Source organism: Topomyia yanbarensis, chromosome 2 (assembly GCF_030247195.1).
Source record: "Topomyia yanbarensis strain Yona2022 chromosome 2, ASM3024719v1, whole genome shotgun sequence".
In the NCBI taxonomy this organism is placed as follows: domain Eukaryota; kingdom Metazoa; phylum Arthropoda; class Insecta; order Diptera; family Culicidae; genus Topomyia; species Topomyia yanbarensis.
Window position 1 is genome coordinate 174,406,784 of NC_080671.1, and position 17,608 is coordinate 174,424,391.

Sequence of the window (17,608 nt, forward strand, 5' to 3'; positions counted from 1 at the left end):
ACAGAAAAAAAAATATTTCAAAAAATAGTTTTTGTAACATCATTTCTCAAAAATCTGTATATCTGTACATACACACAAAAATCTGTATATCTGCACATACAGATTCTTGGTCTGAAAATGGCTGAAAAATCTGTATAAATGCAGATTATTCTGTATTTTTGGTAACCCTGCCACTAGGCAACACGTTCCATGGCGACATGACCGGGAACTCTAGCGATATGGAGTAACTCACTTCCTGTCAGAATGTGATCCGTACACCGAAAACTAAACATCAGAATGACGGTCCGAAGGCTTAAGCCCTGCGCGATCATCTACGCACACTTACGCCCGCGATCGCGCAAACTTGATAACACTCCGTTAACAATGTTAACGTTTTTGTACTTACGACCGTTACACAGTTACAAACGCGGTCTCAACGCGAACCCGCAAACGCGCGCTATCATGAATCGGTCACGTCCGGAAATCTTTACCCTCCATTCTAGCAACTTAGAACCATATACAGTCGTGATTAACTGGTTGGACACTTTTTAACTGGACCGCTTCTTAGTTGGACCTCCGCTAGTTGGACCATTGTTCAACTAAAAAGCATCTGAACGTCAAAATCTCATGTAAAATTGACTTTGACAATCTTTTACACTACTAATGTCTTCTTTGGAGAGTTTTTGACATTTGTCAGTCGGTCCAACTAGTGAATTAAATTCGTTATTTTGACATAGGATGTGTCCCAACCAACGAATCACGACAGTATGCAGTTATACCAATCGAAAAAAATTAAGCTCATATCCACTAGACGACACGTTCCATGGCGGCACGACTGGGAACTCTAGTGATATGGGAGAACCCACTTTCTTCTATAATATGAATCGCACACGAAAAATTAAGTATAAGATTCACGGTCTGCGTGCGATCATTCTAGAACACACGCGAATATGCGAAAGGCACACGGTTTTAATATAGAATTCATACACGCGAAGTTACATACACGCTAGCATACGACATACGATCGAACACGTTAACAAACAAATGCTCGAGCCCTTCGCGATGATACACGCGATCGCGAAGTCCCTACTTCCTCGCATACCTGCACTGTACAATGAATATCACATTCAGAATCACGACCCGCTGCAATTGGCCTTAAGCAGTGTTTTAGTAGGTGCCATTGCGTGTCTCGTCTGCAATTGTAGTGTGATGTGAAGCCCTTCCGAGAACAGCTCCAGTAGGACAACTCTTGAATTTATTATTTCCATTCCCGATTTTTTGTATATTCCCGCATACAAACTTGAAAATCTTTTGAGTAAAGTAAATACGAACAAGTTCATATTTTTCAACGCTCGTTCCCACGTGATCATGAATCGTTTACGTCCGAAAGCTATCAGTCTCATCTCAAAAATCAACCTCATATACATTAGAAGTCTCAGTGCGTCATGGGAAAACTCACTCTTTTCTAGATCTGTACCATACTCTCAAAATCGAGGATCGCGCGAACATTCAAATGCCCACGCAAATATGCAAGTGGTTATAGGGCTATATATAATAATTTACACACGCGAAGTTACATGCACGCGACATACACGTCCACGCGACCAAATCTGTTAACTTGCAAACACTCGACTCTTGCGCGATAATACAGCATTGGTCACAAACGCGAACATGCAAGACCTGTGATCTCGCAAACAAAGAAACACCCCTGTGATTAGGTGAATTTTTTAACACCTACGAATTTATAAATGCGATCTCATGTAAGTTTATACAAACGCGCGTGTCCACACAATCATGAATCAGTGACATCCGGAAAAACCCAAAGCGTTGGTGCTAGTAGCGTAAGTCCATACTTCAAGTAGGACCATTTAAAAAAAAACCCTCATGTACACTAGGCAAAAAGTTTCAGGGCGATATGACCGGGAACTTTAGTATGAGGGAGCTCACCCTCTTCTAATATCTAAGCCTTAGACTGAAAGTTAGCATCAGATTTTCGGTCCACGCGATCATCCAAGAACACACGCTAATATGCGAATGGACACACGGTTATAAATAGAAATTCTACTCGCGAAGTTACATACACCGTAGCACACGCTGCAAACACGTTAACATTCAAATGCTTGAGCGCGATCAACCACACAATCCTACGCCCACGATCTCGCCAACATGATAACACCCCGATGATTCAGAAATTGCAAATTTATGAACACGGTCTCAAGCGTGGTCCTACAAACGCGCAATAGGTCACGTCCGGAAGTCCCTACTCTCAGTCCTAGTAGCTTAGGTCTATACCTTCAATTGGACCAAGCAGAAAAAAATGAAGCTGATATCCACTAGAGGAACACACTCCTTTAGCATCTTAAAACGTACACTGAAACATAAATATCTGATTGATGGTCCGTGCGATCATTCAAGAACATACGCGAATATGCGAGTGGCTACTCGGTCATAAAATTTAATTTATACAAGCAAAGTAACATACTGGCGACATATAAAGGCCCACGTGATCGAACAGGTTAACATACAAACGCTCGGGCCCTTCACGATGTACAGATTACACTTAATGCTATTGCTAGTGTCAATGTTAAAAATTTCTAATTGCTAACTTATAATTAGATTTAGTGGTATGGAAGTCATAAACTAAAACAGTTTCGTTGAATCTGCTACAACATCTGTTTAGCGGATTGTTCTGGCCATATGCTGTGCGGTGCCTGGGAATCCACAGAAGCGGACGATTCCTTATATCACGAGGGGGGACAAATAAATGAATCCTTGAGAGAATGTCGGGACAGTCAATATTGTTCGACAACATATCGAAAATGAACATTCTTTGCATGAATGTGCGGCGAGACTCCAGCGTTGGCAAATCTAGCAACATGCATCTATTATTATACAGCGGAAGACGGATAGGGTCGTTCCAAGGCAATTTTCTGAGAGCAAATCGTACAAAACTTCTCTGAACGCGCTCCAGTCGGCTACTTTGAACGGCGTTGTATGGCGCCCATACTTGTACAGCATACTCCAAAGTGCTCCGGACCAGTGCGCAGTATAAAGATTTCAGTGCGTAGAAATCCACAAAATCGACAGCGTTCCGTTTTAGAAAACCCAATGTTGCAAAAGCCTTCGCCGTTGTTGCAGTAATGTGGTCGGCGAAACGAAGTTTTCTGTCGAATAACACTCCCAGGTCACGGATAGAATCCACCCGCTCGATGACACAGGCTTGAAGAGTTTATTCGCAACGACTTATATTTGCCGAGCGTCCGAAACTTGTCAGCTTACATTTATCAATGTTGATCTGCATACCGTTCAGCAAACACCATTCCTCTATATTGGCTATATCGTTTTAGAGCACAGCAGAATCGAGTGCTGAAGCAATTGAACGAAAGATTTTCAGATCATCAGCATAGAGCAGTTTTTCAGAATTGATGCAGGTGCAGAGGTCGTTGATGAATAATAGAAAGATCCTTGAGGCACACCGGTTGGCGTTACGAATGCGCTTGAGCATGTAGTGCCAATTCTAACGAAGGCAAATCGTTGTGAGAGGTAAGAATGCAGCCATCTGGTAACCCACTCAGGAAAGCCTAGTCGCTCCAGCTTCAAAACAGCAATGTTGTGGCACCTTGTCGAATGCTTTTGCGAAATCAAAATATATAGCGTCCACTTGTTGACGCTTCTCTACAGCTGGAACTAGAAAGCTCGTGTACGTCATCAAGTGGCGGAGCGTTTTTTCATAAATCCGTGTTGTCGTTTGTCGATTATGTTGGAAGAAGCAGCGTACATCGCATTGTACACAAACTTTTCCAGAACTTTAGCTAGACAGTTCAGCAGAGAGATTCCTCTGTAGTTTTCAACATTGTGCCTATCTCCAGCCTTATGAATAGGAACTATAGCAGCTTCTTTCCATGCCATTGGGAAAATATTTTCCGAGATTGAACGCTGAAAAATAAAACTTATTGGTGCAGAAAGTGCTCGGGCACAATGCTTTATAAACACAGGAGGCAAACAATCCGGACCAGGCCCTTTCAAAGGATCAACGCTGGACAGAGCGCTCGCTACATCAGAATCATTTACGTTAGGAAGGGGAAGGTTGATATTATGCGTTGGCAATGTTTCAAGGTACTGTTGCGATGGATAGACAGGAGGGCTGGAAAATACATCTCGGAAGTGATCTGCAAAAAGGTTCGCCGACTCGGAAGCGGACTGTGAATTGTTGTCTCGAAGATAGACATTTTCTGATACACCCACGGAACGTTTTCTGCTGTTTATAAATGTCCAGAATGTCGAAGGATTATTTCGAAGGCTGCGCTGAACTTGGTTCAGATATTCACCGAATGCACTGTTCCGGGCTGTTTCATATTGCAGTTCAGTTCGACGAAGAATAGTTTTATTGTCGTCGGTCCTATGATGTAAATATCGCTTTCCGTATTTCCGGAGTACGTTGCGTAGGCGACCAAGCTCAGCGTTCCACTACGGAAATTTATATTCTGCTTTTCTGCTGACACGTTTTTTAGGAACATTACGGCGAAGAATCTCATATATGGCATCATAGAACGCCATAACTGCCTGATCTAAGTCATTTCCAACCAGCATCTCACGCCAATTGAGTGCACCAATGGCCATTGAGACTTCATCGAAGTTGCATCGAGTAAAGTCAAAGTTGAAGTCGTCGTTAATTGTATCAAAAGCTTCACCGTCATCAGAACGCATATCAAGTCTTAAAAAGAAGGGTTTATGGTGAGGGTCAACCTTCAGTATAGATGTGGGAGGCTCAATCAGTTTGAACATGTCCGTGTCATTGGCGAAAGCTAAATCGAGGGTCTGTCCATTCACGTTGCTAACAGAGCAGATTTGATACAAGCCACCAGCGACCAAAGTTTCTGTGATGGCCGTCTCTTCTTCCGTGGTTGCATTTTCAGGAAGGTAGCACTTATAATCGTCATCAAAAATCCACCGAAGATTATAATCACCTAGAACAAGTACATTGTCGCGCCTATTACATTTGTCCAGGATGCTTTGGACTGCAGAAAAGTGAACGTTGTACAAGTCAGGATCACTGTTCGGCCTTAGATAAATGCAACAAATATATAACGATCGACCTGGCAGTGAAACGCGTACGACAACTTGCTCCAAACATTCACATCCAGGCATTTTTAGTATAGTCAGTTAGATGTTTCTTTATCGCTATGAGAACACCACCTCCGCGACGTAGATGACTGGTAGAAGAGTTGCGATCGCATCGGTAGATTGCGTAGTTCGTCGTTAGCTCGGTGTTTAATATATCATCACGTAACCAGGTTTCGGTGAGAACGATAATGTCATAGTCGCAGGAAGTGAGCGCAAGCAAGAAAGCCTGCGTTTTTGTTCTCATTCCACGAACGTTCTGGTAGTAGACGGACAGGAAATCTGTGGTTGTACGCAACGGAATGCTATGAACCAAGAGGTTTTCAGAAAGCGAACTGTCATGTAAAGCAAAATACTCGCCTGAAAAGGGAGTTCGGAAGACCCCCTCACGACCTCCGACCGCAGGACCGGGACGACAAAGCGGGTCGCTGGCTGGTAGCGCGACTGCGTCGGAGCGCTCGGGGGCTTCCGTAGTATTGTATAACAAGCGTCCTGGTGATGACAGCGCAGCGTGAGTTTGTAGATGTGGTCTTGGTGATGGCAAGGAAATTATGCTTCGTTCAAGTAACGGCAAATTGCATGAACGTGTTGTACCCGATGGCACGCTAGAAATCGAGTGGTTTTTAGAAAGCGAACTGTCATATAAAGCAAAATACTCGTCTGATAAGGGAGTTCGGAAGACCCCCTCACGACCTCCAAACGCAGGGCCGGGACGACTAAGCGGGTCGCTGGCTGGTAGCGCGACTGTGTCGGAGCGCTCGGGGGCTTCCGTAGTATTGTATAACAAGCGTCCTGGTGATGACAGCGCAGCGTGAGTTTGTAGATGTGGTCTTGGTGATGGCAAGGAAATTATGCTTCGTTCAAGTAACGGCAAATTGCATGAACGTGTTGTACCCGATGGCACGCTAGAAATCGAGTGGTTTTTAGAAAGCGACTGTCATATAAAGCAAAATACTCGTCTGATAAGGGAGTTCGGAAGACCCCCTCACGACCTCCAAACGCAGGGCCGGGACGACTAAGCGGGTCGCTGGCTGGTAGCGCGACTGCGTCGGAGCTTCCGTAGTGCTGTATAACGGGCGTCCCGGCGATGGCAGCGACAAACAAAGTGCACCTTCATTTAGTTGGTTCAAATCGTTAGAGAGCACGACCGGGTCAGAAGGGTGAAATTCCAGTCGACTGCTGTGCAGATAATCTTCGGTGACGGCGTCTAAACTGTTGTGTTCAGCAGCAGTCTGTAGTGGGAGGCGTTCTGAGCGAGCAGAAGCGATGCGATCTAACTTTCCACTTAGACATTGAAGTTGTTTGCCAGGCAGGTTTGCAATGATGGTATAATCAAACGAATTGTGTTTGTCGCCAGACTGCAATTGGGATTTGTTTTGAGGGTGTGCAGAATCTATAATTGCTTCGGAAGGACATATACCCTCCTTGGCTTTACCTGACACAGAAGGAGTCTCCGATTCGTCAGGTATGTTGATTGCCGAGGAAAATAAAGTTAGAAAGAGATTTTCCGGTAAAGCGTTGAGCTACAGAGCACCAAAATACAAAAACGAACATGCAATCGTGAGCATCCACGAACAACTACGCCCAAGATTTCACAAACACAAAATCGTCCCAATAATTTAGTGAACGCTACAGTACATATAATCTGATCAATGCGGTCTCCTACGCGAAAAAATAAACGCTCGTTCTCACACGATCGTGATGTCCGTACGCTAATACATCTGAACCGTACACTCAACATCACAATCAGAATCACGGCCAGCTGCAATTGACCTTAAGCAGTGCTTTAGTGGATGACATTTTTACGTCTCGTCTGGCATTAAAAATAACTATGCTACACTACATGCATCATATCAGAAGAAAAATGCTGAAACATGATTTGGCACACTAAAGTTTTTTACACGGGGGATCGACCAGTACCAATTTGCCTACCTCTGTGGAATGACTCAATGACTCATTACAGAATAAGCCTTACGAACTGAATATGTTGCCAATAACTGATGCAATTTGTTATTAAACATGCGCTAACTCTGATGTAAATATGGTGCAAATTTAACCGTTGACCTGTTCTGTTTTTGAACATTATATTATAATAGATAAATAAGATTTCCAATTTTCAGTCAAAATCTCACCTCAATCCAAACGTTCCTTTTTCTTCACAGCTCAAAACACTCACAAAATCACCCTATGTGTTTCTGGTGCCGATTCTACACTCCAGCGAGGAAGGTCTCATTCAGGTTATCAATGATAACATTCTTGATAAGGAAATCCGATTTTCGGTAAGTGGTAATCCAAGGTAGCTCGAAGATTCGCCAAAACACAGTGATATAGGTACATAAGCGGATCTTTATCGAAGATTGAATGATATTTCGTATTGGGGACTTGTTGTTTCCTGCTCTGTGCGATGCTGACACAAATTTATTCGTTTGTCGGAGTAAACAGAATCTAAAAATTACAGGCAAATTTCGGGCACTTGTACACCAGGAGGATATTTTTGTTATTGCAGTACGAATCATAGCACAGTTGCGTGATCAAAGATCTAGTACAGTGAAAACCCGTTTTTATCAGCCAGGTGAATTTTAGGGTGATAAAACGGGGACAGTGGCAAAACCGGGACATATATTTTCCTTTCTTTTTAATAAACCGAAGTTCTTAAAATATTCTTCTTTGGTCCCTAGATATAGCCTCATAACGCTTCTTGATTATTTAGTTTGAATTTCCCTTAAAGGGGTCTTACAGTACAAAATTTACAAAAATTAGTATTTTTATTTTTGCATTTTACGGATCTCTAAAATAAGGAAAAAAAGCTCAAGAAAGGATTTACATCACGAATAAAATTATCCAATCATAAATTAAACCGAAAACCAGCGAAATATAGCAGATTTTATGGGCACGTTGAAAACTGTTTTCGGCATTTATACTGCCTGAATAAATTTTATAATTCAGTTCTGTAGCGGAACGTTTTCTTTACTACTGTTTGGCTGGGGCAATTAACGTGGATTTTTTTAACTTTTCCATTCGAAATTTGAAGTTTTAAAATTACTTCGAATTACTCATTGAATGTATATAAACCACATAATTTTTGTCATATTGTTAGAATAACATGTATTGAAATATCGTACCTTCCTCATTAAATGTCGAATAATATGCAATTATCTTACTGCTTGCCCCAATCTTGCATTCCTCGAATATGCTGGAAAAACTAGGTTTTGGAATAGAACCTGTACAAATACTACACTATTGAAGAAGTTTGCTGTTGACTACTTGCAGATCGGGAAGATATTTAGGACATTTTGAAATTTAATATGGTGACTTTCATATCCCATGAAACATTTGCTACGGGCGTGGACTGTGGATCGTTTTTACAAATATTGTTCTACAGTTTAATGGCAGTGTTGGTGGACACGGCTCGTAGTGGGGGTCATTGTGTATCGATTTATCGGTCAACTTCGTCATTCGCTATTGTGCACAGACTTATTAAATAAATGTAAAAGCAGATACCTTTTAGTAGTCGTTTTGTAATAATTGTGGTTTTTAGTACTAGTGTAAAATTGTTATGTGCTAGTCGTAAGTCTATCTATGTATGTGTTCGTCTGATTATTTGTGATAGCTGGGTCAGAAAATGGATGTAGAACTGGCGTATATGATAGAATAGTGAGTAATCCTTCCGGTGTTCAATTTGTGCATCGTTCGATGCTATTCATTCGGGAAGATCGGATTGGATTAAGGTACAATTAGTTCACCGACGCATGTAAATTAACCATTCCCTGTCAACATAGCATGATAAAATAATGCAATTGACGTTAATGCTAAATAAACATCATTTGCTGGAATTTACACGAGTTCAGGTAGTTTGATTGAATGTTACATGTGTTCTTTTCTTCTACTTCATTAGTCTGTTTTGTTGTACTTCTATTAGTTTATTTCTCCATTACTTATGTATACCAAAAATAATATCGGTCAATTTATATACTTCTAATTAATCTTTTTTATCTTTTTACATTTTTTATAAAAGAAATGTATAGAATTCGCTCAAACTTTCAAGATTTTTTCCGAGGCCCGGAGGGCCGAGTCTTATATACCAATCGACTCAGCTCGACGATTTGGGACAATGTCTGTGTGTGTGTGTCTGTGTGTGTGTGTATGTAACGGACAAATTCTCATTCGTGTTTCTCAGCAATGGCTGAACCGATCTTATCCAAACCAATCTTAAATGAAAGAACTAAAAAACAGTATGAACGCTATTAATTTGTTTTTGATTCTGATGTTTAGTTTCCAAGATATGAATGTTTGAATGCGTAAAAATGGCGTTTTTTGCAGTTTTTTTAATGTTATGCCGAAATTGACGATATAGATTAACAATTTATATGTTTTTAGACAGCTTTAACGAATACCTTTCGAACAAGCTATAGATTGTTGAAATCTGACTATTATCAAAAGAGATATCAACATTAAATGCGGACGAAAGATTTTTATCATTTTCCGTTGCCAGAAATATAACCAAAAACATGTAATCTATTATTAACGCCAAAACGGCTTATTTTAGGTCAATAGTGTCTTCGGAGAATTTAATGGAGGAAATATGCCCTTTCTTTTGGTATTGTGCTTTTGCTGATTAAGTGAGATATTTTCACAAATTTTCTGGGAAGTGATTATATCGAAATGATGCCTTCTACAAATTTGTAGCTCTTACTCTTGCGAATAACATTTTGAATACTTTAAAAGTTATGGCTTGTTGTTTGTGGATTACTCTTTGTCGCCTATTTATTGTTTAATTTAGAAATAATCCATTGAAATAAGCCAAACATTATTTCGACAAATCGAATTTTGTATTTCATTTTTCTATCTACAACTGCTAGAAATAATCACCGAACACTTCCAAGTTGTCTGGAAGGAACTTGATAACTTATCAGTGCAAAAATGTTCATTTGTGCGAACCTTCTGACTGCAATTTTTCTAACTAATGACCACCGGATCGATCTGAAACATATCGGAAAATGAAAAGCGAAATAAATAACTCCAAGCAACGGCGTAGCCCAGAGAAGGTTTTGGGGTTTAACACCATACACCATGTGTGTGTATGTATGTGTGTATGTGGAAAAAATGTGACCTCTGTTTCTCAGAGATGGCTGGACCGATTTGCACAAAATTAGTCTCAAATGAAAGGTACAACCTTCCCATCGGCTGCTATTGAATTTTTTATTGATTGGACTTCCGGTTCCGGAGTTACGAGTTGAACAGTGCAATCACACAGCAAATTCCCATATAAACTGAAATGAAAAATTTTCAAAATCAAATTTGTATTTTTGATGCCAAATGACTTTAAAATGCATGAAACATTGAGATGTTTGACAAAAATTGATTTTTTTTGGACTTTGGTACATTTTTGTCTTTCTCATATAGAAAGGTTATGCAATCACTCTAAAAATCGTCAATCATACCGGCCCGGAGGGAGTATGCAGTGAGGGGTTGCTACTTTAAAATTAAAACTAGTTTAAAATTTCTTAACAAGTTGAAAATTTTCGCCAGGATCTGGACCTCCCGGACCTTTCTCCACGATCCGCCGCTGGTTTCAAGCGATGTTTCAGTATCACATAGCATCTCAAGATCGTGGCTGTCGATCCATTGTATGTATGTGCAAATCGTACTGAACATGTAATATTCATTTCCACCATTGTATTGAACATAACCAGCCATGGAATCGTAGTCTGGACAAATGAGACAAGCACAATTGCACCACTAGGTGGATTAAGACAGGTTTTTTTTGGGAATGCGTCGAGTTGAGACGAAAACGTAATATGATTAATAACGAGGATAACACTTTCCGAATGCAGAGAGAAATTTATGAAAAATAACGATTTCCATTCGATTCTAGCAGGTTCTGATCGATTTTGATGAGCATTTGATTTTTGTTGTATGACCGAATATATGTATAGGTCAAATGTTTAAAAACAGTAATTTAAGGTCAAGATAGCATTATTTTGAAACCGCCAACTTCGGAGGTTTAGTATCTTCGATGAGTTTTACAAACGTTAAACAGCGCATCATTTGATAAAATAATTTTGACGGTATATCGTCCAAGAAGTATTTATGGTGATTTTTCTCAGGTTAATATTCATGACTACAATAAAGTCTCAACAAATTCGCTAGACACGAACTCTGCTACTATTTTCTGAAAAATTAATTCTGCATAATTTTAAAACTTCAAAAATTACGGTTTCGGAATTATGCCGTTTGGACAGTATGATCGATTTTCACCAAACCCCCACCACACCGAATTTCTGGCTACGCCGCTGACTTCAAGTAAGTAGAAACAAAGTCGTTCTACACTCGTTCACAAGAAACTTCTTCGAATGCTGAATATCTATTATAATACATTGAAACCCTGATTTTATCAGCCAAATATGAACATATGTTTGATGGGCTCTAGCAGACGAACAAGACTGAATTCGAGTAAATCCTTTCTTGAGCATGTTTTCCTTATCATGAAGATGGAAATATGCAAAAATAAAAAGTTCATCATAATCAGAAATAGTTATCAGACTACATCAAGGGACGAGAAGAATATTTTAACAGCTTCAGTTTATTATAAAGAAAAAAAAATTGCCCGATTTAGTCAATGTCCCCATTTTGTCAGCCTAAAATACACCATGAGACTGATAAAAATGGGTCTTTATTGTATGTATTATTCACTGTGTTTCACATTAATAGGTACATTTCATTTTTGGGGATTTTTTTATTGTATCGAACTACAACAATTTTTAGGTAATTTTCAAGGGGTTTTTTATAGACTTCTTCCAAAATTTGGCGAACCTATTCCAATTCGTATACCAATTAATTGGTATACTTAAGGGTAAATATGTTGCAGATAGAGAAAATACTGAAATTTTCAGCTTTTTTCCTACACAGTATTACGAAAGATTATTAAACAATTTTTCTTAATAAGTTTGTGAAAATTATAAACTATTTGAAATTTTTTAATAGCGTGATTTTTTTTATTTAACCGTGATTTTTTAATAAATAGTGACCATCGCTTCACAACGTAGTCTATTTTTCATGGCTTGCGGTGAGCAAGATCTCTCGAATTGCTGAACTGAAAATTATGGAATAGAAATTGATTTTTAGTATTCTTTACAGATTTCACTCGCCGCGCAGATGGCTCTGAATTAGATCCGCTGGTGCCCTAAGACGATTTCGCTAGATTTTCGGAGCACTGTGCACCCAGTGCATTAACGCAAGTGACGGAAGGTTATCGAAAAGTTTCGTGAAAATGAAAATTCCAGTAATGATGATGATTTTCCCAAACGGTTCGTTTTCGAGAGGTTTTTATTTGTTCTTTGGCATTAGGATTAGCGATAATAATTCAAATCAAGGATACTACTGGGAAGTCACCTTTAGAAAAAGTCGATGTCGAAGTAAAATTTGGAACTATGCACGCATGCACTTCAGAGATAACGTGATATCAGGAGCTGCGATTTAATTTCAACGCTTTTTTGTGAAAAGGGCGATACTTACAAATGTAAACATAAGGCTTTTTTCATACATGCGAATGAGGGCTTTGAAACGCAACAAATTAACCTAAAAATTTTGATTCTACGATATTGCTTTCTTAAACTACAGCAAAAAATACAACGGGCGAAACTGTATTTTTGCTTGTTTATTTAAAGTTTCGCCCTCCACGCTCCATGCAAACAAACAGGGCGATACTTTTTTTGCTAGCAGTTTAGAGGCGAAACTGTTTTTTTTTCGTATTTTTTAGGATTATCAAGCTGATACCAGCTGTAAATAGTAACAATGATCGCTATTGAAAAAACCCGGACGAATCGGTGGTGTAAAACGGTAGTTATTGTAAAAAAAAACGTAAGGGCGATACTTCAATGCTGATAGGTGGGACCGAAAAAGTAAACAATCGCCAAAGGGGCGATACTATCATTTTGTAAATTTCAATAGCAAAAACAAATTTTAATTTAATAATTTCAAATACTTTATGAAGTTTTGGGTTTCGATCACTGAATCATGCAATCTAGGATATAAAAAACACAATAGTTCTTAAATAGGAAATAAAAGTCTGGAAATATTCACTGTTGATTTTCTTTGAATGGTGTCACTGCTAGTATCGCCCTTTTCAAGAAAAAGCGTTGATTTCTTAGTTCTCAGTCGCGTTGGTAATTTGAGTAAAGTATAAACTTCAAATCGATTCAAAAAAATGCGATTTTTTGGCTCAGTACAATATATAACCCCTTTAGGAAAATTCAGTTTTCCCACTACAATTTAGATATTTTATTAACAGAGCATTAACAATAATTCGTAGCTATGTCTATTTTATGGGCCATTTTTTCGCTTCCCATTGATTTGATTTGAGATTTCTAGCACTGATGCTGTCCTATGCTGATTTGAGCGATTCTCTGAGTCCTGCCACTTTCCCATGTAGTATGTGTTATCAAAAACATCGCGAAGCATCAAGTTCTAAATGTTCTCAAACGATATAATATCCGAAGAGAGTGATAAGAGTTATAAGAAATGTCTCATCACACTGTTAGGTGGATTAAAAGCGTTTTTTTTTCATTATTTGGTATGTTAAGTTTCTTTTTATTACTGTATCTTATATTAGATTCATACTCACTCTCACTAACACAATAAATTGCTTATTCTCTCATATACACCCACAATCTCTCCCATTCCAAGCGTATAAACGCTCGTGGCTTTCACGATAACACAAACCTGGTCACAAACGTGAACGTGCAATTGCAATCATCCACACATACTTACGCCCGTAATCTCCCCAAAATTAAAACACCCCAGCAATTAAGTGAACGGTTTAGCACTTATTAATTTACAAACGCGATCGCAAGCACTCACCCACCGCTCGCGCAATCATGAATCGGCCACGTCCGGAAGTCTCTACCTTTTGGTCCTAGCAGCCTAGCCCCATGCCTTCAGTTGGACGAATCAAAAAAATAACGTTCATATTGACTAGACAACACGTTCTATGGCGACATGACCGGGAAATCTAGTAATATGGAAGAACTAACTCTATTCTAGTATCTGAATCGTGCACTGAAAATTAAGCATCAAATTCACGGTCCGCGCGATCATTCAAGAACACACGCGAATATGCGAATGCAAAACGGTTATAAAATCGAATTTCTTCACGCAAAATTACGTACACGGTAGCAGACGCGACAATCACGATAATATACAATCGCTAGAGCTTCGTCCACGCACTACTACGCCTGCAATCTCACAAACATGGAAACACCTCGGTGATTGAGTGAACGTTTGAATACTTATAACCTTCAAAACTTGAAACGTGGTCACAAGCGCGGATCTACCAACACATGTCATCATAAGCCAGTCACATCCGAAAAATCCTTACCCTCGGCCCTAGTAGCATAGGTCCATGCTTTCAGTTTGACCAATCAAAAAAATGATGCTCATATCCACTTAACAACACGTTCTATGGGGATATGACCGGAAACTTTAATGATATGGAGAATTTCGCTCTCTTCCCCCATTCAGCACATTAACATACAAACGCTCAAGACCTTCGCACACCAAACTCCGCGGTCTCGCAAACATGAAAACACTACTAGTGAATGTTTAGCACTAATAAACTTATAAACGCGGTCTCAAGCAGGAACCTACAAACACCCATGATAATGCATCGGCCACGTCCGAAAATTTCTTCCCTCGGTTTTAGCAACCTAGGTCCATACCTTCAGTTGAACCAATTACAAAATGACGCTCATAGTCACTAGACAACACGTTCCATGGTGACATGGCCGGGAGCTCCAGTTATATGGGGAAACTGATTCTTCTAGCATCTGTACCATACACTAAACATCAATCATCAGATTCACGGCCCACGCGATCATTCAAAATACACGCGAATATGCGAATGGGCACACGGTTATAAAATCGCATTTATGCATGCAATGTTACATACACGCTAGCGTCAGCGACAAACGCGTTAAAATACAAAAGCTCGAACCCTTCGCAATCATACACGCACACCTACGTCTACGATCTCGCAAACATGAAAACACACCGGTGATTAAGTGAACGTTTTAGCACTTATACGTTTACAAACGCGGTCTCAATAGTGAACCTACAGCCGACCGTGTTCACGCAATCATGAATCGATTACGTCCAGAAGTCCCTTCTCGACCCTAGCAGATTGCCTTCAGTTGGACTAATAAAAAAATGACGCTCATATCCACATATCCTTGGTGACGTAACCGTGAACACTAGTGATATGGAAGAACTCACTCTCTTATAGCATCCGAGCTGTACACCGAAATTGAATTTATACATGCGAAGTTGCAAACACGCTAGCATAAGCGACATACACACGTCCACGCAATCGAACATGTTAACGCACAAATGCTCCTCCCCTCGCGATGATACACGCGATCGTGAAGTCCCTATGCCTACACATATCTGTACCGTACAATGAATATCATATTCAGAATCAAATCAGCATCAATTGGCCTTAAGCAGTGTTTTAGTGGATGACATTTCCCATCTCGTTTGCAATTCTAATTCACCAAGATCAAAAATTTATTTTTCAAAGTTTTTAGAACAATACCACCTTCAGAGGAATTGTAAAACGACTAATTTTAGAAAAGTTTACTGAAGACATGTAAGCTCCATCTGTGGTACTTTTCAATTTACTATAAATTTAAAATTGAGGTTTAGTATGTTTCTTAGTGTTTCTTAGAAACACGGTTTATCGTTGGGAGGTCATGAGCACTCTATCGTCAAAAATTGGGATTTTTTCGGAATTCTAATATATTGGGGGAAAGAAAAGTTCAGTTTAAACTGTATGTTTTTTTTATGGTGGTCCAACTAGAGCTGTAGAGTTGGCTTGTTGTCTAGTGTATATAAGTTCCATATTTTAGAGTGAGTGCTCCCGGACGAGTATAATTCTTGATCTTTTGAGGCCGAGCGTTTGTATGTTGGCACTTGTGATCACATTTATAAATTCTCAAACACGTTGACTTAATCGCTGGTATGTTTTCATAATTGCGAGATCATCGGCGTAGGTATGCTTGAATAATTATGTTAGCGACCGGGAATTTGCATTATTGCGAACGGTCGAGCGTTCACCCAAAGCTGTCGATCTACAAGGACCATTACAGAATATCTTGGACAATTTGTCTGCTTGGGCTATTAAGCTGTGTATCGAATTCTCCACGGAGAAAACTGAACTAGTTGTACTTTCTAGGAAGCGTGAGCCAGCACAACTACAGCTTCTATTAATGGGTCAAACTATCGCTCAGGTTTTCACAGTAAAATATCTAGGAGTCTGGTTGGACTCGAAAGGTACTTGGGATACCATATTCGATATCTGAAACAGAAATGCCAGCAAAGGATCAACTTTCTTCGTACAATAACCGGAACATGGTGGGCTGCCCACCCAGGAGACCTAATTAGGTTGTATCGATACTGTCGGTAATGGAATACAGATGCTTCTGCTTTCGCTGCGCCGCGAACATACATTCCATCAAACTCGAAAGAATTCAGTATCGTTGTTTGCGTATTGCCTTAGGGTGCATGCAGTCGACCCATACGATGAGTCTCGAAGTCCTGTCGGGCGTTCTCCCGTTGAAAAATCGTTTTTGGGAACTCTCATATTGATTGCTCATTCGATGCGATATCTTGAACCCGGGGGTTATTGAAAATTTCTAAAGGCTTGTTGAGCTCAATTCTCAGACCCGTTTCATGTCTCTGTACTTTGACTACATGGCGCAGAATATTAATCCTTCTTTTTACAATCCCAACCGTGTACACTTCATTAATACTTCTAAATCTACTGTTTTCTCCAACACATTTATGACAGACGAGATTTGTGGAATTTCGGACAACATACGCCCGCAAGTGGTCCCAAACATTTTTTATAATAAATTCCGAGAAGTCGACTGTTCTAAGATGTTTTACACTGACGGATCAAACCTCGAAGGGTCCACTGGCTTCGGTATTTTCAGTCAAAAGATCACCGCCTCCTACAAACTCAGTGCCTTGCTTACGCCGCAGAACTAGGTGCCATTCAGTATACCCTTGGAGTCATTGAAACATTACCCGCAGACCATTACTTCATCGTTTCGGATAGCCTCAGTTCCATTGACGCTTTATCTGACAAATCTTTCCAGATTACCTTGGTGCGGGTCCCTTCTCATTGCTCCATTCCGGGCAATGAGAAGGCGGACTCCTTAGCTAAGGTGGGTGCCCTAGAAGGTGACGTTTATGAAAGACTAATGCGCTTCAGCGAATTTTTCAATATTACTCATCTGAGAACCCTCGAAAGTTGGCAAACTTCGTGGAGCAGTGGGGAGCTAGGAAGGTGGCTACATTCGATAATCCCTAAGGTATCGACGAAATCTTGGTTCAAGGAGATGGATGTTGGTCGTGACTTCATTCGCGTGATGTCCCGACTCATGGCAAACCATTACACGCTGGATGCACATCTCCGGCGTATTGGGCTCGTGGATAGTGGTATCTGTGCTTG

At 40.0% G+C, this 17,608-nt stretch overlaps 1 protein-coding gene across 12 annotated transcripts in view; it reads left to right on the plus strand.

Moving 5' to 3' along the window:
- The window catches only part of LOC131682172 (cGMP-dependent 3',5'-cyclic phosphodiesterase-like), a 157,831-nt gene that overhangs the window by 5,391 nt on the left and 134,832 nt on the right, over positions 1-17,608 (plus strand). For all 12 annotated transcript variants that reach the window (XM_058963445.1, XM_058963442.1, XM_058963436.1 and 9 more), the window contains exon 3: positions 7,263-7,379. In XM_058963445.1, the coding sequence (XP_058819428.1) occupies positions 7,263-7,379 (117 nt within the window). The remainder of the gene's footprint in view (positions 1-7,262; positions 7,380-17,608) is intronic.